The following is a 26,624-nucleotide window of genomic DNA, read 5'->3' on the forward strand; positions in this document are numbered from 1 at the left end:
AAGAAAGGATGGGAGATGCAGCTGGGACCGCGCCTAGAAGGAGGAAGGCAGATGAGGGCGGTGGCTCAAAGCAAGGAGGGTGGATCCAGGGGCGGCGAACCTCCTAGCCCTGTTCAGCACCGTGGGCAGCAGTTATGCTTTGCCCTCAACAAAGATGGCGATAACAGCCTCATTAGTCGGAGTTAGCATGCGCGACGGGCTGTACCACCGGATTTGGGGCTTCGGGGCGGAGGTGGAACGAACCATCACTGAGTCCGGGAGCCATGTTGGAGCGACGGGAGGCGGCAGCAGCGTCGGGGATGCTGTGGTGGGGGCGGCAAAAGCCGGGGCCGCACGCCAAAGGGGTTCTGGCCGCGGAGTAGATGGTGCCCAGAGGGCGGAGGCGGCGCGGAGCGACAGGCCGAGAGGCGGGGGGCCGGGGCGGCGGCAGGGGCCCGGGAGGGGGCCCGAGTGGCGGGGCGGGCCCAAGGCCCGGACCGGGGCGAGGGGTGGTGGAGGCCGTATGGGGAGGCGGGGGGTGATGGCGAGGCGGCCGCTGTGGTGGAGTCTCAGGGGGCCGACGACCCCACTACTCCTGCTCCTTCTCCTCGTCTCTTTGTTCCCTCTCAGCCGGGAGGAGCTGGGGGTCGACGGGGGCCAAGGCTGGGACCCAGGGGTAGCTGCCGCTACGGGGCCAGGGGCGCGGATCGGTGGTGGAACCTTAGCTCTTTGTCCCGAGACGCCCGGGGTCCAGGAGGATGGAGAGCCTGGCCTCGGAATGAGGGAGCCTGTCTTCGTGGGGCTCCGAGGGGGAAGGAAAAGCGCCCAGAGTGGTCGAGGGCCCCCTAAGCAGCCGGATGCGGGGCTGGGGGTGAAATATGGGGTCCAGGCATTAGACAGCCGCGGGCGAGAAACAGGACAGGGCACAGGGTCTCTGTTATGTTGGCGCACAGAGGTCTCCTCTTGCGAGCAGGCAGGACCCTTGCGAAGAGACAGTCTGTCTCCAGAGGCTCTGTCCCCAGAGGTCCCGAGCCTGGAGAACAGCCCGCCCTTCCCTTCGGACCTTCTGGTTTGGCCTCGTGGTTACAAGCCGGTGTCCTCCCAGAGGAATGCTGGGAGAGGCACCCCCAAAAAAGTGGGAACCATGCGCTGCTGCGGGGAATTGTGGGCTCCAAGGCGCAGGGGTCAGGGTGAGAGAACTGCGACACCTAGAGCAGAGAGGACAGCCCCCCAGCCGGAGTGTTCCCCCAGAGCTGCGGGATCTGGCCCTGGGCTGGATTCAGCACCGCTCACAGAGAGGACAGCTCCCGCGCCTGGTTCAGCACCTCGCGGGTCTCGGACAGCTCCCGAGCCGACGCCCGAGCGCATGCGCTCGCGTGCTCTCTTCCGCCGCCGCTTCCTCCCGCAGAGCCCTGGGCCGCGGCCCCCGGGGGTCCTGGCTCATCCAAGAGTCTGGAGAATACCCACAGCCAACAGAGTCCGCCCCCGTCGCGCCGCGAATCGCCACCCGCAGTTTCCGCAGTACAACTATCAGGCGCTAGTGCCTGAGAACGAGGCAGCGGGCACCACGGTACTCCGCGTAGTGGCGCAGGACCCGGACGCAGGAGAGGCCGGGCGCCTAGTTTACTCGCTGGCTGCTCTCATGAACAGCCGTTCGCTGGAACTGTTCAGCATTGACCCACTGAGCGGCCTCATCCGCACAGAGGCTGCTCTGGACCGCGAGAGCATGGAGCGGCACTACCTGCGCGTGACGGCGCAGGACCACGGCTCGCCGCGCCTCTCGGCCACCACTATGGTGGCCGTTACAGTGACTGACCGCAACGACCACGCGCCGGTGTTTGAGCAGGCGCAATACCGGGAGACGCTTCGCGAGAACGTGGAGGAGGGCTACCCCATTCTTCAATTGCGTGCCACAGACGGCGACGCGCCCCCCAATGCCAATCTGCGTTACCGCTTCGTGGGGCCGCCAGCTGCGCGCGCCGCTGCCTCTGCCGCCTTCGAGATTGATCCCCGGTCTGGCCTCATAAGTACCAGCGGTCGTGTGGACCGCGAACACATGGAAAGCTACGAGCTGGTGGTGGAGGCCAGCGACCAGGGCCAAGAGCCCGGGCCGCGCTCTGCAACAGTGCGTGTGCACATAACCGTGCTGGATGAGAACGACAACGCGCCCCAATTCAGCGAGAAGCGCTATGTGGCGCAGGTGCGCGAGGATGTGCGCCCCCATACGGTGGTACTACGCGTCACAGCCACAGACCGGGACAAGGATGCCAACGGACTGGTGCACTACAACATAATCAGCGGTAACAGTCGTGGCCATTTTGCAATTGACAGCCTCACGGGCGAGATTCAGGTGGTGGCACCTCTGGACTTTGAGGCAGAGCGAGAGTATGCCTTGCGCATCCGGGCACAGGATGCAGGCCGGCCACCACTGTCCAACAACACAGGCCTAGCCAGCATCCAGGTTGTGGACATCAATGACCATACTCCTATCTTTGTCAGCACACCCTTCCAAGTCTCTGTACTGGAAAACGCACCCCTGGGCCATTCAGTCATCCACATTCAGGCAGTGGACGCAGACCATGGGGAGAATGCCAGATTGGAGTACTCCCTAACTGGCATGGCACCCGATATGCCCTTCGTGATAAACAGTGCCACTGGCTGGGTCTCTGTGAGTGGTCCCCTGGACCGTGAGTCTGTGGAGCATTATTTCTTTGGTGTGGAGGCCCGAGACCACGGCACACCCCCACTTTCAGCCTCAGCCAGTGTCACAGTGACTGTGCTAGATGTTAATGACAATCGGCCTGAGTTTACGATGAAGGAGTACCACCTGCGGCTGAATGAGGATGCCGCTGTGGGCACCACTGTGGTCAGTGTGACCGCTGTAGATCGTGATGCCAACAGTGCCATCAGCTACCAGATCACAGGTGGCAACACTCGGAATCGCTTTGCTATCAGCACCCAGGGAGGCGTAGGTCTGGTGACATTGGCTCTGCCACTGGACTACAAGCAGGAACGTTACTTCAAGCTGGTGCTAACTGCTTCTGACCGTGCCCTTCATGATCATTGCTATGTGCACATCAACATCACAGATGCCAACACTCACCGGCCTGTCTTTCAAAGTGCCCACTACTCGGTGAGTGTGAATGAAGATCGACCGGTGGGTAGCACTGTGGTGGTCATCAGTGCCTCTGATGATGATGTGGGTGAGAACGCTCGTATCACCTATCTCCTAGAGGACAACCTGCCCCAGTTCCGAATTGATGCAGACTCGGGGGCAATTACACTACAGGCTCCACTGGACTATGAGGACCAAGTGACCTACACACTGGCTATTACTGCTCGGGACAATGGCATCCCACAGAAGGCAGACACTACTTATGTGGAGGTGATGGTCAATGATGTGAATGATAATGCTCCACAGTTTGTGGCTTCCCACTACACGGGATTGGTATCTGAGGATGCCCCACCTTTCACCAGTGTTCTACAGATCTCAGCCACTGACCGGGATGCTCATGCCAATGGCCGGGTCCAGTACACTTTCCAGAATGGGGAAGATGGCGATGGAGATTTTACCATTGAGCCCACCTCTGGTATCGTTCGCACAGTGAGGCGGCTGGATCGGGAGGCAGTACCAGTATATGAACTTACTGCCTACGCAGTGGACCGAGGTGTGCCCCCACTGCGGACTCCAGTCAGCATCCAGGTGACAGTGCAGGATGTAAATGACAATGCACCTGTCTTCCCAGCTGAGGAGTTTGAGGTGCGAGTGAAGGAGAACAGCATTGTGGGCTCAGTGGTGGCTCAGATTACTGCAGTAGACCCTGATGAAGGCCCCAATGCCCATATAATGTACCAGATTGTGGAGGGGAACATCCCTGAGCTGTTCCAAATGGACATCTTCTCTGGAGAGTTGACTGCACTCATTGACCTGGACTATGAGGCTCGTCAGGAATATGTGATTGTAGTGCAGGCCACGTCGGCGCCTCTGGTCAGTCGGGCCACTGTGCATGTCCGCCTGGTTGACCAGAATGACAACAGCCCTGTGCTCAACAACTTCCAGATCCTCTTCAACAACTATGTATCCAACCGTTCAGACACCTTTCCCTCGGGCGTTATTGGACGCATCCCAGCTTACGACCCTGATGTCTCTGACCACCTTTTCTACTCTTTTGAACGGGGAAATGAACTGCAGCTGCTGGTGGTCAACCAGACCAGTGGGGAGCTTCGACTGAGCCGCAAGCTAGATAACAACCGTCCACTGGTGGCTTCCATGTTGGTGACTGTCACAGGTAAGGGCAGTGGAGAGGGGGCAGGCAAGTGACCCAGTAACCTCAACCTGTCAGGGCCTCAGGGGCTCCACAGGGTACCTCAAACCAAAGAAGGATTTCCAAGCCTCCCAAGAATCCTTTAAGTGCTGGGTTCCTGCACCCCACAGGATCCACCGTAGACTTCACAGGTTAGTAGGTTTACATAGTCTCTGCTTAGGGTCTTGGGTAGACTCCACAGAACCCCAAAGATTCTAGGATATCTATCAGACCCCATAAAGATGGTATGAACTGTCTATTACACTAGAGATAGTGCCCCTACCCACAAAAGGCTGCAGGTCCTGGGTTAATGCTCTGGAGGTCACAGGAAAAGCCAGCATGGACCATTCAGTCCACACCACACCCCTGTTCAGATGAAGCGTTACTTTGGTTCCAGTCTGACCTTCACTCCATCTGTACAGGGGAGGTTGGTCAATAGTTTAGCGGTTAAGAACAGCAGCTTACTCTGGCAGCTTCAGACAAAGAGTGGGCTCACATTTGCCTGGCTACTATATAAGGGGCTGATTGAGGCCTGCCCTTCCAAGAAATGTCCAGAGGCCTTCCTGCCTCTACAGCCCCAGACTTTCACAAACATTCCCTCATAGGAGGGTGCAGGTGGGAGAGGCTCTTGCAATCCTGCCTACTTCTCCAGAGTTTGGGAGATAGGCTTCATCTGGTTTTCATTCCAGAGTTCTGGAGCATGGACTCCTGGCACTGCCAAAGAAGGCACAACCTTCATTTATTCCTCAGTTCACTCAACAACCAATCCGTATTGACATTCAATGTGTACCAGGGTCTGGGGACAAGGTATATAAGCATTTCATCCTCATTTTGAGATGTGGCCACTGAGATCATGGACACAGGTCTGGGGTGATGGGCTGCTTTCTGACCCAAGAATGCTGAGGAGGGGGTGGGTGGCCAGGGTCCAAGACCTTTCTGGAGAGAGGGAGCATGCTGAGCCAGGGTTCTGTGGGATGAGGTTGAGTGGTCACAGGGCCAGCCCTTTTAGTGCCATGGGAAAGCAGTTTGCTGACCAGAGATAGGGGATGGGTGATCCTTGATCTAGAACGCGAGGGGATGTTTTGCTGGTTATGCAATGCTGGGGGGAAGGGTGGGTGGTCAGTGACCCTGGCTCCTTCCTAAGTTCTGAGTGAGGGTGTCCTGCTGACCATGATAATCTGGGGGAAGGTGGGTTGCTGCCCACTTAGGGACCCATGAGCTGGCTCAGATCTCTGCTGGTGTTGGAGGGAGGGGAAAGGAAGCAGCAACTTTTTACTTTGACGCTCGGGGAGCTGGTGGTCACAAGCCCCAGACCTCCTATGTCCTGGCAGCCTGTTGACTCAGAGGTACTGGGAGGTACTGGGAGTCTGAGCATTCATTGAACCCCAGCCCTCTGAGTCCTGGGGACGGGCAGCTGCTGACCCCAGACTGACCTCTGCCCCTACCCTCACCCACAGATGGGCTGCACAGCGTGACTGCGCAGTGTGTCCTGCGTGTGGTCATCATCACGGAGGAGCTGCTGGCCAACAGCCTGACGGTGCGCCTCGAAAACATGTGGCAGGAGCGCTTCCTGTCACCGCTGCTGGGCCACTTTCTGGAAGGCGTGGCGGCGGTGCTGGCCACACCCGCCGAGGACGTCTTCATCTTCAATATCCAGAACGACACGGACGTGGGGGGCACCGTGCTCAACGTGAGCTTCTCGGCGCTGGCGCCGCGTGGGGCCGGGGCGGGCGCTGCGGGTCCCTGGTTCAGCTCCGAGGAGCTGCAAGAGCAATTATACGTGCGCCGCGCGGCCCTCGCCGCCCGCTCGCTCCTGGACGTGCTGCCCTTCGACGACAACGTGTGCCTGCGCGAGCCCTGTGAGAACTACATGAAGTGCGTGTCCGTGCTGCGCTTCGACTCGTCCGCGCCCTTCCTGGCCTCGGCCTCCACACTCTTCCGACCCATCCAGCCCATCGCAGGCCTGCGCTGCCGCTGCCCTCCTGGCTTCACCGGAGACTTCTGCGAGACCGAGCTGGACCTCTGCTACTCCAACCCCTGCCGGAATGGCGGCGCCTGCGCGCGGCGCGAGGGTGGCTACACCTGCGTGTGCCGCCCACGCTTCACAGGTGGGCGGAGCGTGGGGGCGGCGAGTGAGGGGGCGGCGTCAGCCTGGAGCCCACCCGGGTCGAGCCCACCCGCGGCTAGGCGGGAAGGGGTAGAGCCCCGCCGGGGGCGCGGGAGGCCCTGAAGAAAGCCGAGGTCTAGGCGGGACGGAGGCGGCGGAGGGGGCGTGGCCGCGGAGGGGGCGTGGCCCGGGGGCGTGGTCGGAGCTGCTGGGAGCGCGAGGGGGGGCCAGGCTGACGCGAGGGGTGCCCACGGGGAGCTCGCCCTTTCAGAGGCCTGGGAGCCCTCGGAGGCGCGGGGCCCTCTGGAGACCCGGCGGGCGGGGCGGTGACCTCGGACCCGGGTTTGGCCCGCAGGAGAAGACTGCGAGCTGGACACGGAAGCCGGACGCTGCGTCCCGGGCATCTGCCGCAACGGGGGCACCTGTGCCGACGGGCCTGACGGCGGCTTCCGCTGCCAGTGCCCGGCGGGCGGCGCCTTCGAGGGCCCGCGCTGCGAGGTGGCGGCGCGCTCCTTCCCTCCCAGTTCGTTCGTCATGTTCCGTGGCCTGCGGCAGCGCTTCCACCTCACGCTGTCCCTCTCGTAGGTGCCCGCCCCGTATCCCTGCGCGCCTCCACGCCGTCCCTACTCCCTGCAGACCCTGACTCAGATTCCCAGCTGCCCCACCCTGACGTCCCATAGGACACCGCCGCTCCCTGGATGCCCCGCCCCTGACGTCACTGCGCTGTCCCTGACGTCACCGCACCCTTTCTCGTCACTGCCTGCCCCATCCTAGCCTGGGCGGGCTCCCCGCGAAACTTTTTGTCTCCGGGATGGTGAATGTGAGGTGTCCGGCTCATGACACTCCCTGTCCATCCCATTCAGGTTCGCAACAGTGCAGCCAAGTGGGCTACTCTTTTACAACGGGCGGCTGAACGAGAAGCACGACTTCCTGGCCCTGGAGCTCGTGGCCGGGCAAGTGCGGCTTACATATTCCACGGGTGGGTGCTCCTGTGGATGTGCGTGGGGGCCGATGTACGTGTGTGGGTGAGATGGCTGGGGGGTAGAAGCCTCAAGTCCCCTCAGGTTTGCCTCACTGCACCCCCCTAAACACTTACCTCCATGCCAAACAGACATCAGTGAGGGTCTGACCCTCCTAGCCATTCCCTGGGTCAGAATGGCTCTCCAAGAAGTGTGCGCTTCTCCTATCTGTCCAAAGGCACTGTGGTCCAGCCAGTGTGGTAACCAGTAGATGGGACTGATCTGATGTATCCGGGAGCATATTCTACATCTTGGGAATAGCTGTATTTATATGACTGGGGGTGGGGAGGGAGAGGCAAGTAGGCAGCTCCAGACAACCTTCCACATGTGTCCTCCCCACAGGTGAGTCCAACACAGTGGTCAGCCCTACAGTTCCAGGGGGCCTGAGTGACGGACAGTGGCATACAGTGCATCTGAGATACTACAACAAGGTGGGCACCACTCTTGGCATGGGAGTTTGAGGGGAGCTGGGCTGCCAGGTTCTGCCCCTCAGGGGTCACCCTGGGGGTCCTGTTGAGTGGTGTGCCTGGGTCTCTAGCCCCGGACAGATGCCCTGGGGAGTGCTCAGGGCCCCTCCAAGGACAAAGTGGCTGTGCTGAGCGTGGATGACTGTGATGTGGCTGTGGCTCTGCAGTTTGGTGCTGAGATCGGCAACTACTCATGTGCAGCTGCTGGCATGCAAACAAGCTCCAAGAAGTGAGACCCCAGCCCCTGATCCCCATGGCCTATGCTTGCCAAAGCCCACCCTAACCCTTCACATATCCCACTTCCCACTCCAGCCTGCCAAACTCCCCATCCTTCCCCAGATCACAATTTCCCTCTCCCCATTAGGACGCTGAAACCTCACCTCACTCTAACTTCATCCCTGTACTCTACTCCAGACTCCGTACTCCCACACATGATCCTCAGGCACCCAGTCCCCAGTCTCCACTCTCCATGCTACTTCTTAATGCCCGACATCCCCACTTGGTCCCCCAGACTCTTCACCGACCACCCACGTGCCTCACTCTTTCATCCTAGTCCTCAACCTCTCCATCTTTCCCCAGACCATCTGTCCATCGTGAGCCCTGCTTTGCACCCTACAACTGAAGTTAGGCCCCGGCTTCTTCCCTAGCCTGGCCTTACCCTCCCCACTAAATCACCTTTACACTCTAAGTCCTACCCTTGCACACACATACTTCCTGTGACTCTCAGGAGCAACCCTACCCTGGCCCCCGTCCCAACAATGATGCGGACCCCTGATCCCCAGGTCCCTGGACCTGACGGGCCCTCTGCTCCTGGGGGGTGTCCCCAATCTCCCCGAGAACTTCCCCGTGTCACACAAGGAGTTCATTGGCTGCATGCGGGACCTGTACATTGATGGCCGCCGAGTGGACATGGCAGCCTTTGTCGCAAACAACGGCACCATGGCAGGTAGGCCACATCCTTATATTAGAGAGGGGGGTGGAGGGCTACATGGAGCGATTGCACATCTGACCTCATCCTCATTTCCTTTGTGGGCAAGCATTTGTGCCATAGCCTAGCCTTTAGGGCCTGCCTCCTTCCAGCTCCACCCTGAGGGAACAGGGGGCCAAAATTGTGGCCACTTGTGGCCCCCTTGGGCCCGTGTCCTGTCTAGCCCTCATGCCCCCTGCCCCTCATGTTCTCATATCCTCCGTGTGCCTTCCTCTCCCAGGCTGCCAGGCCAAGCTGCACTTTTGTGACTCGGGCCCCTGTAAGAACAGCGGCTTCTGCTCAGAACGCTGGGGCGGCTTCAGCTGCGACTGCCCTGTGGGCTTCGGTGGCAAAGACTGTAGGCTCAGTGAGTGGGCAGCACGGGGCAAGAGGGGCCTGCAGGGTAAGGTCTGTTGCTGAGGTGGGGCCTCTGATCCTGCTCCTTTTGTCCCCTCAGCCATGGCCCATCCCCATCATTTCCGTGGCAATGGCACACTGACCTGGGACTTTGGAAATGACATGGCTGTGTCTGTGCCGTGGTACCTGGGGCTGGCATTTCGGACACGGGCGACGCAGGGGGTCCTGATGCAAGTGCAGGCTGGGCCACACAGCACGCTCCTCTGTCAGGTGTGTCTGTCCTCCTGGCCCCTCCCTCGACCCTCAACTCTCAACTTAAGATGCCACCAGCAACACTCCTTTGGGTTTGAGCCTGTCATACAGCGTACTTCTACCAGGTGTCCTGACCATACTTGACCCTGCTTTGGATCCTGTCCCTTCGCCTTCTTTCCTACCATCATATCCTCTGCAAGTGCAGAGCCCCAGCATATCTGTTTTGTGCTAGCTGCACCGATCCACAGTCCCTGATCCTGACCTCTGCCCCCTAACTTCAGTCTCAGCAACATGACATCTCAGGGCACAAGTCCCTGTGTGCCCAATATACCTTGGCCCTGTAATTCTGATGTCTGAACCCCCTGACCTCCCCTCTTAACACTCCCAGCCCCAGTCCAACTTGAGGCCCTGACTCCAGGGCTATTCTTCTCTGTCTGCAGCTGGATCGGGGGTTGCTGTCCGTGATGGTGACCAGGGGCTCGGGCCGTGCTGCCCACCTCCTCCTGGACCAGGTGACTGTCAGCGATGGCCGGTGGCACGATCTGCGGCTGGAATTGCAGGAGGAGCCAGGTGGCCGGCGGGGCCACCATGTCCTCATGGTCTCGTTGGACTTTAGCCTCTTTCAGGTCTGATCTCTGACTCTGTGGTAGTCCATTCTTAGTCTTCCAACCAGACCCACCTCACTTGACCCCCCCCCCCACCACCAGTCCACTTCCTCTCAATTCCCTCCAATGCACACCACTCTCCTTGCAGTCCCCTCCTCGTACCCTTGCTCTGAGCCCACCATGCCAGCCAGGCTGCTCTGCTGCCAGGCCTGCTCATGTCAGAGAGGTTATCCAGATTCCTGGCCTGGTCTTGGGATACCTCTGCAGCCGTATATTCCCTAACTCTTGGAAATCCCTTCTGAAAAAAAAAAAAAAAAAGGAAATCCCTTCTGATCCCTGCCCTGACTTCCCTAGCTCAAAGCCATGAAATCTCAGGATCTCTTCTGGGTGCAGGAGAGAGAGGCCTGTCTGGACCCAGTTCTTGGCCGAAATCTTGCTATTACCCACCCGCCATGCTCTAGCAGGTCCTCCATACTTGGGGGCAGCTCATTCCCAGACTGTTCTCCTGATCCAGAGGGCTAGAGGATTGTCGGGCAGGGCTAGGACAAGGTCAAGACTGACTCTGGGGTAGGACAAGGGTCCACCAGGCACCCCCACACCCCCAGTTCTGACTGTCCCCCTCCCCCAGGACACCATGGCAGTGGGGAGTGAACTGCAGGGCCTGAAGGTAAAGCGACTCCATGTGGGAGGCCTGCCCCCCAGCAGTGAAGAGGAGGTTCCTCAGGGTCTGGTTGGCTGTATCCAGGTGGGGGTCAGCATGGGAACGTGATATGGGCTATTAGGGTGAGTGGTCAGAGGTTAGGAGCGCCTTGGGACCTGAATGCTGCATTCACGTAGGGGTTGGCATGGGGAGGGGATGTGACCCAGAACCATCAGAGACAGGTCAAGCCTTTCCATGCCCTTGGAGCTGAGGGTCTAGCTTAGATTATCAAGGAGCCCTAGAGATCTGTGTCAGGGACAGCATGATTAGGGGTCCCATGGGGAGCTGAATTGGGGATATTGGGGTCAGTCTGGGTTTTTAGGGGGTCTGAGGGAGACTGCATGTGAGAGATCATCAGATCAGGTGCCTGGCTCTGTAGGGTCCGAGGTGCTTTGATATGGGTCTTACACCTTGCTGGCTGTGTCCACAGGGGGTATGGCTCGGCTCCACGCCTTCGGGATCTCCAACCCTGCTTCCACCCAGCTACCGAGTGAACGTGGAACCTGGCTGTGTTGTGCCCAATGCCTGTGCATCTGGACCCTGTCCACCCCACGCTGACTGCCGAGACCTCTGGCAGACCTTTTCTTGCACCTGCTGGCCAGGTGTGACTTGGGGATAGGGCAGAGTGATCTGGATAGGGACCAGGGGCTCATGGTGAAGACTAAGGGATCTGGAGAGCCTGGAGGAGACAGGCACTGGAAGAGCGGGGTGCCTGCTTCCTCCCGTGCTCCGTGGCTGGTGTCCTGAGCTTGCCGACCCAACCTGCAGGTTACTATGGCCCAGGGTGTGTGGACGCCTGCCTCTTGAATCCCTGTCAGAACCAGGGGTCTTGCCGCCACCTTCCAGGAGCCCCCCATGGCTATACCTGCGATTGTGTGGGTGGCTATTTTGGGCACCACTGTGAGCACAGGTGAGGGGCTGGAGACTGAGATGATGGAAAGACCTGGTGGTGGTGGGGAGGGTCACTGGGACATGGAGGCATCTCACCTGGCTGTCTCCCTCCAGGATGGACCAGCAGTGTCCACGGGGCTGGTGGGGAAGCCCGACCTGTGGCCCCTGCAACTGTGATGTTCACAAGGGCTTTGACCCCAACTGTAATAAGACAAACGGGCAGTGTCACTGCAAGGTATGCCTGGCCCCTGACCCCTGACCTTTTAACTTTTCTCTAGCCATGATTTGTGATTCTTATCCAGCTTGCTGATCTCTGCCACCTGACTCAGGCCCTAACCTCTTACCCTGTCCTGTCACCTAACTGCCACCTCTTGTTCTTGACATCTGATCCCTCCCTTACGTTTCATTTGAAGTCCAGCCTTCCTTCTGGCCTGTGAGTACTGCTTTCTTGACCCTTTGCCCTTGATTCCACTCATTCCCCAAGCCCTGACTTGAGACCCCTACCTTAAGCCCTAGTCTCTGACCTCAGGTCCCTGATCCATTCTCAAATAGGAGTTCCACTACCGACCACAGGGCAGCGACTCATGCCTCCCGTGTGACTGCTACCCTGTGGGCTCTACCTCGCGTTCATGTGCACCCCACAGTGGGCAGTGCCCCTGTCGCCCAGGAGCCCTTGGCCGCCAGTGCAACAGCTGTGACAGTCCTTTTGCAGAGGTGACAGCCAGTGGTTGCAGAGGTGAGCAGGCTCCTTGCACTTCCACATATAAAGGGCTGGCTCTGGCACACTGCTGCCGAGTCTCCTGGTGGGCTTGGCTCCTTTGATAGGGGCTCTGGGAGGTTTTTCCTGAAGGAGACTACTGACCCCCTAGGGCTCCCACATTTGCCCCACGTACTTTGATGACTTGTCACAGAATCTGATAAGCCAGCTCCTATAAGGTCAGCAGGGGAGTGGTGGGTGGTGGGTCTGATGTGGGTGGCAGAGGGGCAGTGGGTGTGGCTGTCATTTCCCCCCGGCCATCTGTTCAGTGCCTCTTCTCTCTCCAGTGCTCTATGATGCGTGTCCCAAGTCCCTGAGATCTGGTGTGTGGTGGCCCCAGACCAAGTTTGGCATGTTGGCCTCAGTGCCCTGTCCTCGGGGGGCTCTGGGTGAGTACCTGGGTGGGGAGCGGGAGCAACACTGAGGAGGGGAGGAGGCCTGTCATCTGACTGGAGATACTTCTTTTCCTGAGTTGGGCGGCTCTACTCCTGCAAAGAAGTGGGAGTGGGGTAGGGGGTCCACCTCCTAGGGACTCTGGGTCCCTCCTCACCCCCTCATTGAGCCTCCATCTGTTTCTCTTGGCTTCTGGGCAGGATTGCGGGGTGCAGGTAAGGGGAACGTGTTTGCTCAAGTGTGCTGCCCCCCACCCCCCCACTGCCAGAGCTTTATGCAGACCCCTCTTGCTGCCTGAAATCCCTGTAAACCCATCCCTGCTACCTGAGGTCTCTAAAAGCTACTCTCAGCTGCTTGAAGTCCCTGGAGGCCCTTTCCCTTTCTCTGAGGATGCTGGGGTCCCTTTTCTGATGCCTGAGGACCCTGCAGACCCCTCCCCACTTCCTGAGATCCTTGCAGACCCCTCCTCACTTCTCAAGGTCTTCAGGCCTTTTCCTACTGTCTAAGGTCATGAAAGATCCCTCCCCTCTGATTGAGGACCCTATAGACTCCTCCCCGCTGCCTGAGGGCCCCTCCCTGCTGCCTGAGGTCCCCGCGGTGGCTGGACAGAGATCATCTGTGTATGCATGCTCATGTGTGTGTCTTTCTGTGCCTATGCACGTGTCTGTGAGTCTGTCTTTCAGGGATGGAGGTTCTGTGTTCAAGTGAGGGTCCCCTCTTGCTGGTGGCTATAAGCTGTCTTAAGGCCCAGGTCAATTCTGATGCAACCCCCATTCCAGTCCCACAGACAAGGGAGAGATCGCAGCAGAGTCCACCACTGGGGAGTTTGACCCCCACCCTCACTTTAGTCACACAATGACTGAAAAACCTGTTCTGTGTCAGCATGTCTGTGTGTGTGTCCACGAAAGAGTGTGTGTGTCTATTCTGATCACATGTCTATGTATGTGCCAATGTGAGTGCTGGTGTGTGTGTGCTTGCCCTGGGTCACATGTCTGTAAACCTGTGCTGGCCTGTGTGTGTGTGTGTGTGTGTGTGTGTGTGCGCGCAAGAGAGAATGGGAGAGGGAGAGGGAGAGAGAGAGAGAGAGAGGGCGCCCTTGTGCTCTGCTTTATTTAATTAGTGGTTCAAAATGGCCCACACCCTCAAGTATTAACTGATAGGCAGCTGGGACCTGCCTGGGCTGGGCTTAGGGCTGGGGGCTGGGGCTGCTCTGTGCCTAGGTCCAGCCACAGATGCCTGCTACTCTGACCTCTGTCTTAGAGCTCCCCCAGGGTGGGAGAGGGTGCTGTGTTCACCTCCTCAGTGAAGGTGGCCAGGCCCCAGGCCTGACCCAGAGGGTCATCTGCCCTCAGGTGCTGCTGTGCGGCTGTGTGATGAGGACCGGGGTTGGCTAGAGCCTGACCTCTTCAACTGTACCTCCCCTGCCTTTCGAGAACTCAACCTGCTGGTGAGACTGCCCAGACCTGGCCCTGCACTCAAGACCTTGGCCTCCCCAGGCCTGTGCTGGGCTCTAGACATCCCGCCCCAGCCTTTGACCTCCTGGGCTTCTCCTGGTTGCCCTTTAATCTGGCCAAACCCTTCTTCCTGTGAAGCTTTTGAGAAAGGCCTAAGGGACCAGAGAGCAACATCCCCATCTTTATCCTGGCAGCTGGATGGCCTGGAGCTCAATAAGACAGCACTGGATACTGTGGAGGCCAAGAAGCTGGCTCAGAGGCTGCGGGAGGTGACTGGCCACACTGAGCACTACTTTAGCCAAGATGTCCGAGTCACTGCCCGACTACTGGCCCACCTGCTGGCCTTTGAGAGCCACCAGCAGGGCTTTGGGCTGACAGCCACACAGGATGCCCACTTTAATGAGGTGAGGCTGCGCCCTGTGCCCACATCCCTGGGACCCCCGCTCAGGCCCCTCCTGACCCTGGGGCATTGAAGGTCCTGGGCTCTCCCTCTTCCCTTGTCCTCTCCAAACCCACCCCGTTGCCTGCCGGGACCAGTCTGAGTGCTCAGCCAGATCCCTTGAACCTGCCCTGTCCCCCACATATCCTCACCTGGCTGAGCCCACTTTCATCTCCCTCCTTCCAGAACCTGCTGTGGGCTGGCTCTGCACTGCTTGCTCCGGAGACTGGAGACCTTTGGGCAGCACTGGGGCAGCGGGCCCCTGGGGGCTCCCCAGGTAGCGCAGGGCTGGTGCAGCATCTGGAGGAGTATGCCGCCACACTTGCGAGAAATATGGAGCTCACATACCTGAATCCCGTGGGGCTGGTGACGCCTAACATCAGTATGTAGCGGGTGGCCTGTGGGGGGTGGGGTGGGCAGGGGGCTGTGAAGGGGCAAGGACCTGGGGGTCTGAGGGGCCGGGGATATTGCTGTCAGCAATAGTGGCAGGAGGCTGTGCCATCTCCCTCAGAGCTTTGAAGGGACAGGCTCTGTGCTGGCAGCAATGAACTGATGGGTTGTGGGACGTGGGGACAGGACGTGGGGACAGGATAAGGCTAGGAGGGTATGGGGCCTTCAGCATGGGGAGGAGATCCTTGTTGGGTCTCACCCGCCTTCCTCCTGGGCAGTGCTCAGCATTGACCGCATGGAGCACCCCAGTCCCACCCGGGGGACCCGTCGTTACCCTCGTTACCATAGCAACCTTTTCCGGGGCCAGGACGCCTGGGACCCTCACACACATGTGCTGCTGCCTTCCCAGTCCCCGCGGCCATCTCCACCTGCAGGTGAAAGCCCTTGGCTAACCCCCGACCCAGGTCCTATATCTTCCCCTACCTATTTTGCTACATAGTATGTTGCCCTCCTGCCAGTTCTCCCCTTGCCAGACCTGCTCCATGTCAGACCCCTGTGTGAGACCCTGCCGTGCCAGCCCTCCGCACTGCTCTCACCTCACCACATTCTCTCCCTCTCCCAAGATGATCTCTCCTGGGCTTTGATGTTGAGGATCCAGCCCTGGGGACGAAGGGGACATGGGCTTCTGCTCTCCTGTCTCCCAGTTCTGGATCTTCAGGGAAGAGATTCCCATGCTTGATGCTGCATTGGGTTTGTTCAGGGCTGGGTTTGTGGGAGCTTGGGGATCGCTGATGGTGGTTCCTCTCCCTCTCCTGGCAGTTCTGCCCACAGGCAGCGGCAACATGGAAAACATCACCACCTCAAGTGTGGCTCCTCCTCCAGCGCCCCTGGAGCCCGAGCCTGAGCCTGGGATCTCCATTGTCATCCTCCTTGTTTACCGCACCTTGGGGGGGCTGCTTCCTGCCCAGTTCCAGGCTGAGCGCAGAGGTGCCAGGTACCTTGGTGGGGGAGGGAGGAGTTACTTCCAGGCCCCTCCCCTGAGCTTCCTGCAAGCTTCTACCCAGCCCAGCACCCCCTTTTTGGTGGGCAAATGAACAGGTTCCCTGTCATCCTGAGATACCTCCTGTACACAGTTCCAGGGAGCCTTGTCCACGCTGGCTTTCATGTGAATCACATTCTGTGGGGTTGTGCAGGGTTGCAGACAGACACAGAGCCACAGGTGGGGGCTGGCGCATAAAGGAGAGGCACAGGAGCCAGGTACAGACAGGCAAACTGGCTAACAGAGACAGGCAAAGACAGACTGACCGATGGAGGTCAGATGGGGGTGGCAGGGAAGACAGTTTGAGGCAGTCTGCGGCTGCTCGGGCCACACACCCCAGTGTGGGCAGTGGGTCTGCAATCTCTCAGCTGCAGAGAACCTGCTTTTCCTGCAGAACTGTGACAGCCCAGCTAGGCCATTGAACTCAGGGTCTTGAAGCAGCCCAGAAATTGTTTCCACTCTGGGGCATCCCGGACTCTCGGTCAGCCATGCCAATGGCATGAAGATCGTGAGGTAGGTAGTCAGAGCTTGGGGAGGTCAGCGGTGTCTGAGCCCAGGTTGGGTGTCTCCTCAGGCTCCCTCAGAACCCTGTAATGAACTCCCCGGTGGTCAGCGTGGCTGTATTCCACCGACGCAACTTCCTAAGGGGTGTTCTGGAGTCCCCCATCAGCCTGGAGTTCCGCCTGCTGCAGACAGCGAATCGGAGCAAGGCGATCTGCGTGCAGTGGGACCCACCTGGCCCGTGAGGACCTCTACTCCGGAAACCCTTGGTCCCCTGTTGGCCCCTGGAGTGCCCAGCCTGTCCTTGGGGCCCTCACCAATGTCCCTGTGCACCCAGGCCCATTAGGACTGCTGCTCCCCACCTTCACACACCCCCAACACCCTCCCCCCACACTACGTGTCACAAACCTCCCACCTGTCTGTGGGGTACTGCCCTGAGGGGATGGTAGATCTAACCCGCCTCTGGCTGCAGGGCGGACCAGCACGGCATGTGGACAGCACGGGACTGTGAGCTGGTGCACAGGAATGGGTCTCATGCTCGGTGTCGCTGCAGCCGGACAGGCACCTTTGGGGTCCTTATGGATGCATCCCCCCGTGAGGTGGGACTATGTTCAGAGTCCTGAGGAGGGGGGCAGGCCAAAGGGTAGGGGTGCCGAACATCCCATCCACCATCCCTATCCCCACAGCGGCTGGAAGGTGACCTGGAGCTGCTGGCTGTGTTCACACATGTGGTCATGGCTGTGTCTGTGGCTGCACTGCTTCTGACCGCAGCTGTCCTACTGAGCCTGCGCAGCCTCAAGTCCAACATGCGTGGAATCCATGCCAATGTGGCGGCTGCCCTGGGCGTGGCAGAGCTTCTCTTCCTGCTGGGAATCCACAGGACCCACAACCAGGTGCAGGGTCAGGGCCAGGGGACCTGTGTCTTGATGACCTCAACCTGGCCCAGGAAGTCCTGGAGCCAAAGTTCAGGATTAAGGGCCAGGGATGCTCAGGTTGGGGCCTGGGTTTGGGGCAGGATCCTGGGATAAGGTGCTGTGGTTTAGGGGTCAGAGGTGGGGGGAGGCGGGAGCAGTGCTGACGCCCCCCAACCCTGCCTTCAGCTGGTGTGCACCGCGGTCGCCATCCTCCTGCACTACTTCTTCCTCAGCACCTTCGCGTGGCTCCTCGTGCAGGGGCTCCACCTCTATCGCATGCAGGTTGAACCACGCAATGTGGACCGTGGCGCCATGCGCTTCTACCACGCCCTGGGTTGGGGTGTCCCTGCCGTGCTGCTGGGTAAGGGCTCTGCTCCCTAACCTATCTAGGCCTGTGATCCCTGACTTCTGTCACATGGCCTGACCCTTGCCTCTGCCCCTAATCATAATCATTACTTTGACCTTAATCCTCACCTGCTGCATGCACGGAGGAGCTTGCTCTGCCTGTGCCCCACACACATGTGCCCCATGTATGAGAGGGTCAGCTGCTTTAGAACATACCCCTTTGATCATTCCTCTCCTCCCCTACAGGCCTTGCTGTTGGCCTGGATCCCGAGGGCTACGGGAACCCTGACTTCTGCTGGATCTCCATCCATGAACCCCTTATCTGGAGCTTCGCAGGTCCTGTCATCCTTGTCATTGTGGTGAGTGTGTTCACACAGGGCACCTGTGTGCTCCACAGCAGGTGTTGGGGAGTGGCCCTGCAGCAGGTGCGGTGGTGTCAGTGCCAGGGTACCAGGCGGAGGCGGTCCACGGCTTTCCGGGGCGTGACCTCAATTCCTGTTCTCTATTCCACCGGCATAGAGATGGGAGGTGTTGGGTCAGAAAGATGGCTGCCTCTCTCTGTCTGCCAATCCCTGTCTCTGTTGTTCAGTCCCACTCTAGTTCCCTCTCTTGGACTTCCTCTAAGGTCCTCTCTGTTTCTGTTCTCCCTGTTGTGTGCATGTGCACCCATGCACTTGCGTGTCTCTCCCTGGTTCGGCCTCTCTCTGTGCAGCCTGGTCTCTCTCTGTCCCTGTCTCTCTCTCCTTCTCTCTCTCACTGTCTCTGTCTCTCTCTGCCCCACCCCTGCTCCACATGTCTGGCCGCGGGTCCAGATGAATGGGACCATGCTTCTCCTCGCTGCCCGCACATCCTGCGCCACTGGGCAGAGGGAGGCCAAGAAGACCTCCATGCTGTGAGTTGGCTGGCTGGGGAAAGCGGGGAGGTTCTTAGAATGGCAGTCCTCTCCTGGGCAGGCTGGGCTCCAGATGCTGGGTATGGGGATCAAGTCCTACCTGCCCTGGCCTGTGGTCCCTCTCTGGCGCCCCCGCATGTGCTGCTGCCCTGCTGTCCCCAGAGTCTCCTGTGGCCTGGGTGGTTCACTTTGCCCCCTACTCCCTGTGTCCCAGCTGTCTCCCACATTCCTCTCACAGCGCCCCCACCTCCCACATGTTTTCCCCATGTTCTCTCGTGGCTCCCCGAGTATCCTCCTGATTCTTTCAGTGACCTCCCGTAGTCTCCCATAGTGTCCTCCTGAGACTGCTGTGTTCCTGTGTGATTTCCTGTCCTTCCATGTCCCCTGTGTGCTCCGCACACGAGCCCTGCATGACGCTTGTGTGTCCCCTGTGTCCTCCCATATCCCACAGCAGGAGCCTTCGTAGCTGCTTTCTGCTGCTTCTCCTTGTCAGTGCCTCCTGGCTCTTCGGCCTCCTGGCAGTCAACCACAGCGTCTTGGCCTTCCACTACCTCCACGCTGCGCTCTCTGGCCTCCAGGTACCCAGCACACCTTCCCACCCTGGGCCAGGTGGGGCTTCAGCGGGGTGGCTCCAACCCTGGTGGGCCCTTGACACCTGATCTAGGGCTCACTTCTCCCGGTAGACTTCTGATGGGCAGGCTGCTCATCCCAGGTTGACCTCCTCCAGCACCGTGCCTCCTGATCGGCACTGACCTCCACAGCTTAGTCACTTGTGCCCCTCTGACCCGTCACTGCCTGACTCCTTTACTGGGTCGCCCCTGGCTCCTCACTCCCTCACACTAACTTGTGATGACTAATCCCCCTTGCTGAGCCACAGTGACTTCTCCCAGCCCTGACGGACCCCCTGGTACTCCTCCTGTGACCTGTGACTCAGTTCTAATCTCTCACTGATTTTCACTAACCTTCTTTGACTCCATACTGACCCTTGCTGCCACAGGGCCTGGCAGTGCTGCTGCTCTTCTGTATCCTGAATGCAGATGCTCGTGCTGCCTGGACACCAGCCTGTCTGGGCAGAAAGGCAGCACCCGAGGAAGCAAGGCCGGCCCCGGGCACGGTGAGGGGCTCTCAGGTCTGGGGAACCTGGGCAAGGGCCCTGGGAGGCCAGGGTTGGGAGCCTCTCCAGAGGTGGCTCACACTCCTGTCTGTACCCACCTCCTGCAGGGGCACGGGGCTTACAACAACACAGCCCTCTTTGAAGAGAGTGGCCTCATCCGCATCACTCTGGGAGCCTCCACTGTCTCCTCAGTGAGCAGTGCCCGCTCCGGCCGGACCCAGGACCAAGACAGCCAGCGGGGCCGTGGCTACCTCAGGTGAGCAGAGAGGTCTTCATGGGAGGGGGCTGTACTGCTCAGACCTGTCCCCCTTGACCAGAGGTTGGCATTACCGGTCCCAGAACGGTGGCTTCACCTGTCTTGGCACTTGGGACTCTGCTACTATTTCTCCTCCAGATGCCTCTTGCTGCACACCCAGGGGTGCCTTCAGAGCCATCCCACAGCAGTTGGCCTTATGTGCTCACAGACACCCCAGTCCCCAGAGTACCCTATCACATCCCTCTTTGATGGGTGGCCGGGGCACTCCTGCATTTCCAGGGACAATGTCCTGGTTCGACATGGCTCCGCTGCTGACCACACTGACCACAGCCTCCAGGCCCATGCTGGCCCCACTGACCTGGATGTGGCCATGTTCCATCGAGATGCTGGTGGAGGTAGGGGCCTAGGCTGGGGGTGGGCCTGGGCTTTCTTAAGAGCAGCGGCTGAGTGTGGTGGGCAAGTTCCCCCCAGGTCACTGCCCCAGGAGACACCTGGTTCTCCTGCCAAGTCCCAGCCATTCTGCACCAATACCTGTTCCAGACTCTGCCTAGGTCTCCAGCCCCAGTTTCCCATTGTAGCTACCCCAAGACACAGCTCCACACTCTTTTCCTTGTCCCTTGGAGCCACTGACATGCCTTCCCTCTTCTGACTTTCCCACCTCCAGCCGCGGACTCTGACTCCGACAGTGACCTGTCTTTGGAGGAGGAACGAAGTCTGTCCATCCCATCCTCAGAAAGTGAGGACAATGGCCGGACACGGGGGCGTTTCCAGCGTCCGCTCCGCCGGGCTGCCCAGAGTGAGAGGCTCCTCACTCACCCCAAAGGTGAGGGCATACTCTGACCCCATGAGTGACCCAGAGACACCCTCTATTCCATTTGGGTCAAAGTCAGGGATGTTACAGGGTGACATATCATCCCTCCAGCCCCTTTTCTTCCCTGAGAGTTAGGGGTCAGCCCACTTGGTTCTTCCAGGTTCTTGGTTCTTTCCAACCCCTCAGCCATCAAGTTCCCCCACCCCTAGTATCTTCCCACCTCCAGAGTGGCAGGCTCATCATTAGTCCTCTCCATGGTTCCACTGATTTCTGAGAGATGCCCTCTTGTTCCTACCTCCCTCAGAGCAGCCAGGGTTTCAGGAGTTGTTAGGGTTGGGGGAGTGGGGGCAGTCACTGAGTCTGGAACACAGGATTCATAAGACAATGGAGTCAATTCAGAGGCTCCTGTAACCTGCTCTGGCTCTACAGATGTGGATGGCAATGACCTTCTATCCTACTGGCCGGCCCTGGGGGAATGCGAGGCCACTCCCTGTGCTCTGCAGACCTGGGGCTCTGAGAGGCGCCTGGGACTGGACACCAGCAAGGATGCAGCCAACAACAACCAGCCAGACCTGGCTCTGACCAGTGGGGATGAAACCTCCCTGGGCCAGGCCCAGCGCCAGAGGAAAGGTATGATCCCTGACCTTGGCCTATACTTTCAGGGACCCCAGGAACTGCTTCTACCCCCATCCAAGGGATTCCTGCCACTTTGACCCAGACCTGCATTGCCAGGACCTGGGGACTGTCCCTCCTCTGATCTCGAGAGTAGGGGGTTGTTGCCCTTACTCCTGCACTATGGGGACAGACCCTGTCCTGATCGAGGATTACTGTCTCCCCACTCTGAGTCCTGTCCTGCTGCCACTGTGGAATCCCTAGAGGCTGCTGCTGCCACTCCCCAAGGGATTTCTGCCCCCAGCCCTATGTCAGAGGGATCCCAGGGGCAGCTGCATCCCAAGACCCAGGGAATGTCTGCTCCCCCCACCCCCATACAGACCCTATCTCCCATTTGTTCCTCACGTAGGCATCCTGAAGAACCGATTGCAGTACCCACTGGTGCCACAGACCCGAGGTGCCCCAGAGTTGTCCTGGTGCCGTGCAGCCACCTTGGGCCACCGTGCTGTGCCAGCTGCCTCCTATGGTCGCATCTATGCTGGTGGGGCCACAGGCAGCCTTTCACAGCCAGCCAGCCGCTACTCCTCTCGAGAACAGCTGGACCTGCTCCTCCGGCGGCAACTGAGCCGTGAGCGACTGGAGGAGGCCCCTGCCCCTATTCTCCGTCCCCTGAGTCGGCCAGGCTCCCAGGAATGCCTGGATGCTGCGCCAGGCCGCCTGGAGCCCAGAGATCGGGGCAGTACCCTACCACGGAGACAGCCACCCAGGGACTACCCTGGTGCCAGGGCTGGCCGCTTCGGGTCACGCGATGCTCTGGACCTAGGGGCACCCTGCGAGTGGTTGAGCACACTGCCCCTGCCCCACAGTGCCCGGGACCTTGACCCACAGCCCCCGCCTCTGCCCCTCTCTCCCCAGCGGCAACTCTCAAGGGACCCCCTCTTGCCATCCCGGCCCCTGGATTCTCTGTCCAGGAGATCGAACTCAGGGGAGCAGCTGGACCGTGTGCCTAGCCGGCACCCCTCACGAGAAGGCCTTGGGCCACCCCCACAGCTGCTCAGAGTTAGGGAGGACCCAGCCAGTGGCCCTAGCCATGGCCCCTCCACAGAGCAGCTGGACATTCTTTCTTCTATCCTGGCCTCCTTCAACTCCTCAGCTCTCTCCTCCTCTGTGCAGTCCTCAAGCACGCCCTCGGGCCCTCACACCACTGCCACGCCTTCTGCTACTGCCTCTGCACTTGGGCCCTCCACACCACGGTCTGCTACATCTCATAGCATCTCCGAGCTGTCTCCAGACTCAGAGTAAGCAGAGTGTGGCCACCTGCCTACACCCTCGTTAGCTTAAGGCAACCTCCTGTGTACCCTGCCCTGTGTTTTGCCACAGAACGTAGGTGTGGGTTGGTGGACGGTGTGGGCTACCCCAGGCTCAGCACAGCCAGGCGCCACAGGCAGGGAACAGCGGTGTGATTAGCAGTGTGATTAGCAGTGACCTGCCGGTGTAGGATTGGTGCCAGCCACCCTCCCCTTGCACCTCCCGGGCTAGGGAAGAGAGATAAGTGCCTTCCAAAGGGTTTGGACTAGTGGAGGGGGCAAGAGCAGGAGCCAAGGTCTAGAAGTAGGAGATAACATGGTACATACAAGAGGCAAGGGGGAGAGGAGGAATCATTACTGGGGATGCTTTGCTTAGGAGTGGTAAGGGTTAAGGAGGGGCCAGAAGTAGTGTCAGGATATGGGCATCTCATATGCCAGGATAAAGAGCTAATTTTAAAAGTAAATAATTTACCCACTTCTTTATTTAATCAATGTGAGTTTCCTTGTACCTATGGGCAATGTGAGATGGAACACAGAGGAGCTGACTCGGGGCCTGTTGCATCTCAGGTGCCTGTGGGACATCTGTAGGGTGGGGAGCAGCTGGGTACACAGGAGTCAGAGAGGAAGTAGGGAGGAACCAGGGCTTGCCAGCCACGGAAGCCAAGAGAAGAGTTGAATTCCAGGAAGGAGAAACAGCTAGGTCAGGCTCTGTGGAGGTCTGCAAGGTGAAAGGAGGCTTTGAGGGGAAGGGATGCCAAGAGTGGTGCAGGAGACTCATAGAACCCAAGCAGAGTCAGAGGAGGAGAAAGGGAGGAGGAGCTGGGGATTTAGGGCCTGGTGCCAGGGATTCTGGAAAGATGCCTGAGGTAGGGCTGAGGGAGAGCTCTGAGCTTTGAGTATTGCTCTGGCCTTGAGGTCTGGCTGGTGGGTGGTAGGGAAGGTGTCCTAGGGGACTGACTACACAGGGGTTCAGGCTCTGAAGTCACACTTGACCTCTCTGAGTCTCTGTTTCCATATTTGTAAAATGTGTCTGTAGTAACAAACTCTTTGAGATGTGGTGATTTTTTGAGACAGAACCTGTCAAGTGCTAACCTAGTATCTGTGCATGGCAGGTGCTCGCTGAGTGCCTAGAGAGAAAACAGGTGACCAAGGGGCCTTGCTGATGAGTCTCAGGATGCAGAAGGGGTCTGAGAACCCTGGAAGGGGTGGAAGGGGGCTGGGGACTGAGAGGAGAAGGTGATGGGGTTGGGGGTGCTGAGATGGTGGGGACCCAGGCTGTGGGGGATCCCAGAGCCCCCTGACTCATTGTCAGCCACCACCTCTGACCACTGCATTCAATTCTGCAGAGTTCCCAGAAGCGAGGGCCACTCCTGAGGGCCAGACTCATGGACTAGGAACGGCTGAGGGCGATGGAGGATTTGAGCTACCAGAAGAGACTCCAGGAGTGAGGGGCTGATCCTAAGGCAGTCTCTACCTACCCCACCCCCAGCTCTGCCTGTGGCTGCCATGCCGAGGCTCCATGCTCCATTTGTGAGCATGTGAGCAGGTGTGTAACAGGTGCAGGGTGAGAGAACTGAAAGGAGGACTTTTATACGTTTTGTACCTTTGTAACCAGAGAGATATGCTTATGTTATTTTTCCGCTTTTTTGTCTCCCGGGGTTCTGAGGCTGGGCTGGGAGGGGAAGGGGACAGAGGGTAAGAGGTGCAGTGTTTGGCCCCATTTGGGTCCCTGGCAAACCATATGCTCTTTCCTCTCATCTGACTGGGGTGGATTCAGACAGGAGGGGCAAATAGCCCCCATCCTTTGATCTGAATATCATGAGGGCCTAAAGTACAGAATTGATCTTTGCTTTTTCTCGGATGCTCCGAGGGCCAAACTTCAGGGACTGGGGGTTGGTCTTGGAAACAGGGGTCCTCTGACCTCCTCATGGGGCTTGCTCATGCTGCCCCTCCCCGTGGATGTGTGTGTTTCTTATGTGGAGTCCCTGCCACTTACTGCCTTATGACCTAGGACTGATGCTGTGGGGCGCTGGTGGAGCAGCAGATGTCATGTTTACAGAGCAAGGCTTTCTTTTCTCCCATGCGGAGGAGCTCAGGCCTCTATTCAGACATTCCTGCAGAGGGTAGACTGGGGGGTCATTCGCCAGCCCCTGCCTCTGGTGTGAGCAGAAGTTGTCTGTGGTGCCATTTGATTCCCTCACACTGCCCTTTGCTAGAATTTCTTCCTAAGGATAGGGGTAGGAGGGGGAGCAAGGGGAACAGAAAGAAGAGAATTGAAGACACAGAATGTAGGTGCCACTGCCTCCCATGTTTACAGGACCCTCCTGGCCCTGGGCGCCTGGGCTGCAGTAATTCATTCCACGTTCCACCCTACTTTATCCCCTTCTAAAGGGAAAAATGACTGTTAGGACCCTGTTCACAAAACTCTTCTTTTATTGCTTTGTCTGATGTCTAGAACTGGGGACTTTTAGATTTTGTTACTTTGTTTACAGGTCAAGATTTAAAACATTTTAAAACTTTGTTTACAACTTACAACTTTGAACTTTTTACACTTTGTTTACAGTTGAAAATGTGGGTTCTCCTCCCCCTTTGTTTACAAGTGAAAGATGGGAAGGTGGGAGAGGGGCTTAAGGACCCTGGACCTGGCCATCTTGAGGGGTTTCTAGCTCCTAGCTCTCCCGGGCCAAAGGTCAGCCCTGAGCCCTCTGTTGAACAGCAGACCCAGAGGCCTCCAGAGTAGGCATCCTCTTACGGCTAGGAACAATGGGTTGTGCAGGGTTGTAGGGGATCTATGCAGATACCCTCCTGCCCTACACATACTCTTGGGAGGCAGTTTCCAAGGAGATTAAAAGTTCTACTTTGTTGACTGGTGCCAAATCCTGCCAGCCAGGACTCCAGCTCTCCTTACCCAGAATGACCCCAGCCCTTGAAGGGGGAGGGGCCCACTGTAGGGAGAGGGGGTTGTCCTTGCTATGTCCCTCTCTGGGGGTCCCCTGCTCCAGCCCAGTGGTCCCTTTCCCTGTCTGTGTAAATTGTTCCGTGAAGCCGCGCTCTGTTTTGGGAATAAACTTCTATAGAAAATGATTATTGCTTCTTTCTGTTTGGGGGTGGGAGTGGGGGGGGCAGGGTAGGGTAAGAGGGTAGCTATGAAGGATTCAGGCCCAGCTGACCTTTGAAAGAAATCTGAGCACTCCCCCCCCCCAATATTCAGCTATTTTTAGCCTATTTCATCTGACATTTGGACCAGGTTTCCATCTCTTTCACCCTGACTTCTGGCCTACTGCCTTGTGATCAGGGGCTAGAAGTATGAGCACAGGTGTTGGGAGTAAGGTGCCAGGGAACCCCCCTCTCTCTTCAAGGTGTCAGTACAATGACTTGGTCTTCAGGGCCTGCGACTCTAAGCTGGCATTTGCCCTGGCCAGGGCTCCAACCCATCCCAGGAACTGCCCTTGCTAACCCCTCAGCCCATGAACAGCACTGACCCCCACTAGCCTCTCAGGCTTGCAACTGGCCAGCACATCGTGTTCCTTCCCCACTCAGGCAGAAACCTTCCGGGCCAGATGCCAGGCTGTGCTCTGTACGGGAGGGAAACCTCGCAGCCTCATTTCACGCCTTGATGTCCAGGGTTGAAGGGAGGCTTTGGGCACCTTCAGCGTCAGACATTGCCTGGTCTTCAGGGGAAAGCTTGAAGGTGGCGCCCTCGGTTGGAGGCAAAAGAAGCCCCAAGGACCGGATACCCCCAGGAGGGCTAA

At 58.7% G+C, this 26,624-nt stretch overlaps 1 protein-coding gene across 1 annotated transcript; it reads left to right on the top strand.

Annotated features, from left to right (window-relative positions):
* The first annotated feature begins 520 nt into the window (after nucleotides 1-520).
* CELSR3 (cadherin EGF LAG seven-pass G-type receptor 3) lies at nucleotides 521-26,220 on the top strand. The gene is made up of 35 exons (XM_055344398.1): nucleotides 521-4,268; nucleotides 5,741-6,391; nucleotides 6,746-6,971; nucleotides 7,254-7,369; nucleotides 7,752-7,840; nucleotides 7,948-8,105; nucleotides 8,659-8,822; nucleotides 9,085-9,210; nucleotides 9,301-9,470; nucleotides 9,893-10,078; nucleotides 10,686-10,802; nucleotides 11,188-11,359; nucleotides 11,526-11,667; nucleotides 11,763-11,883; nucleotides 12,201-12,384; nucleotides 12,693-12,794; nucleotides 14,151-14,245; nucleotides 14,447-14,656; nucleotides 14,878-15,073; nucleotides 15,360-15,515; nucleotides 15,901-16,075; nucleotides 16,695-16,862; nucleotides 17,094-17,220; nucleotides 17,308-17,514; nucleotides 17,722-17,896; nucleotides 18,127-18,239; nucleotides 18,693-18,772; nucleotides 19,227-19,350; nucleotides 19,770-19,886; nucleotides 19,994-20,142; nucleotides 20,422-20,531; nucleotides 20,807-20,965; nucleotides 21,383-21,583; nucleotides 21,975-22,863; nucleotides 24,219-26,220. Exons 1-35 carry the CDS (start codon nucleotides 521-523, stop codon nucleotides 24,244-24,246), a joined length of 9,951 nt encoding a protein of 3,316 aa, XP_055200373.1. The 3' UTR covers nucleotides 24,247-26,220.
* Nucleotides 26,221-26,624: the final 404 nt, after the last annotated feature.

This window comes from Nyctereutes procyonoides, unplaced genomic scaffold, assembly GCF_905146905.1.
Source record: "Nyctereutes procyonoides isolate TBG_1078 unplaced genomic scaffold, NYPRO_anot_genome, whole genome shotgun sequence".
Taxonomy (NCBI): Eukaryota; Metazoa; Chordata; class Mammalia; order Carnivora; family Canidae; genus Nyctereutes; species Nyctereutes procyonoides.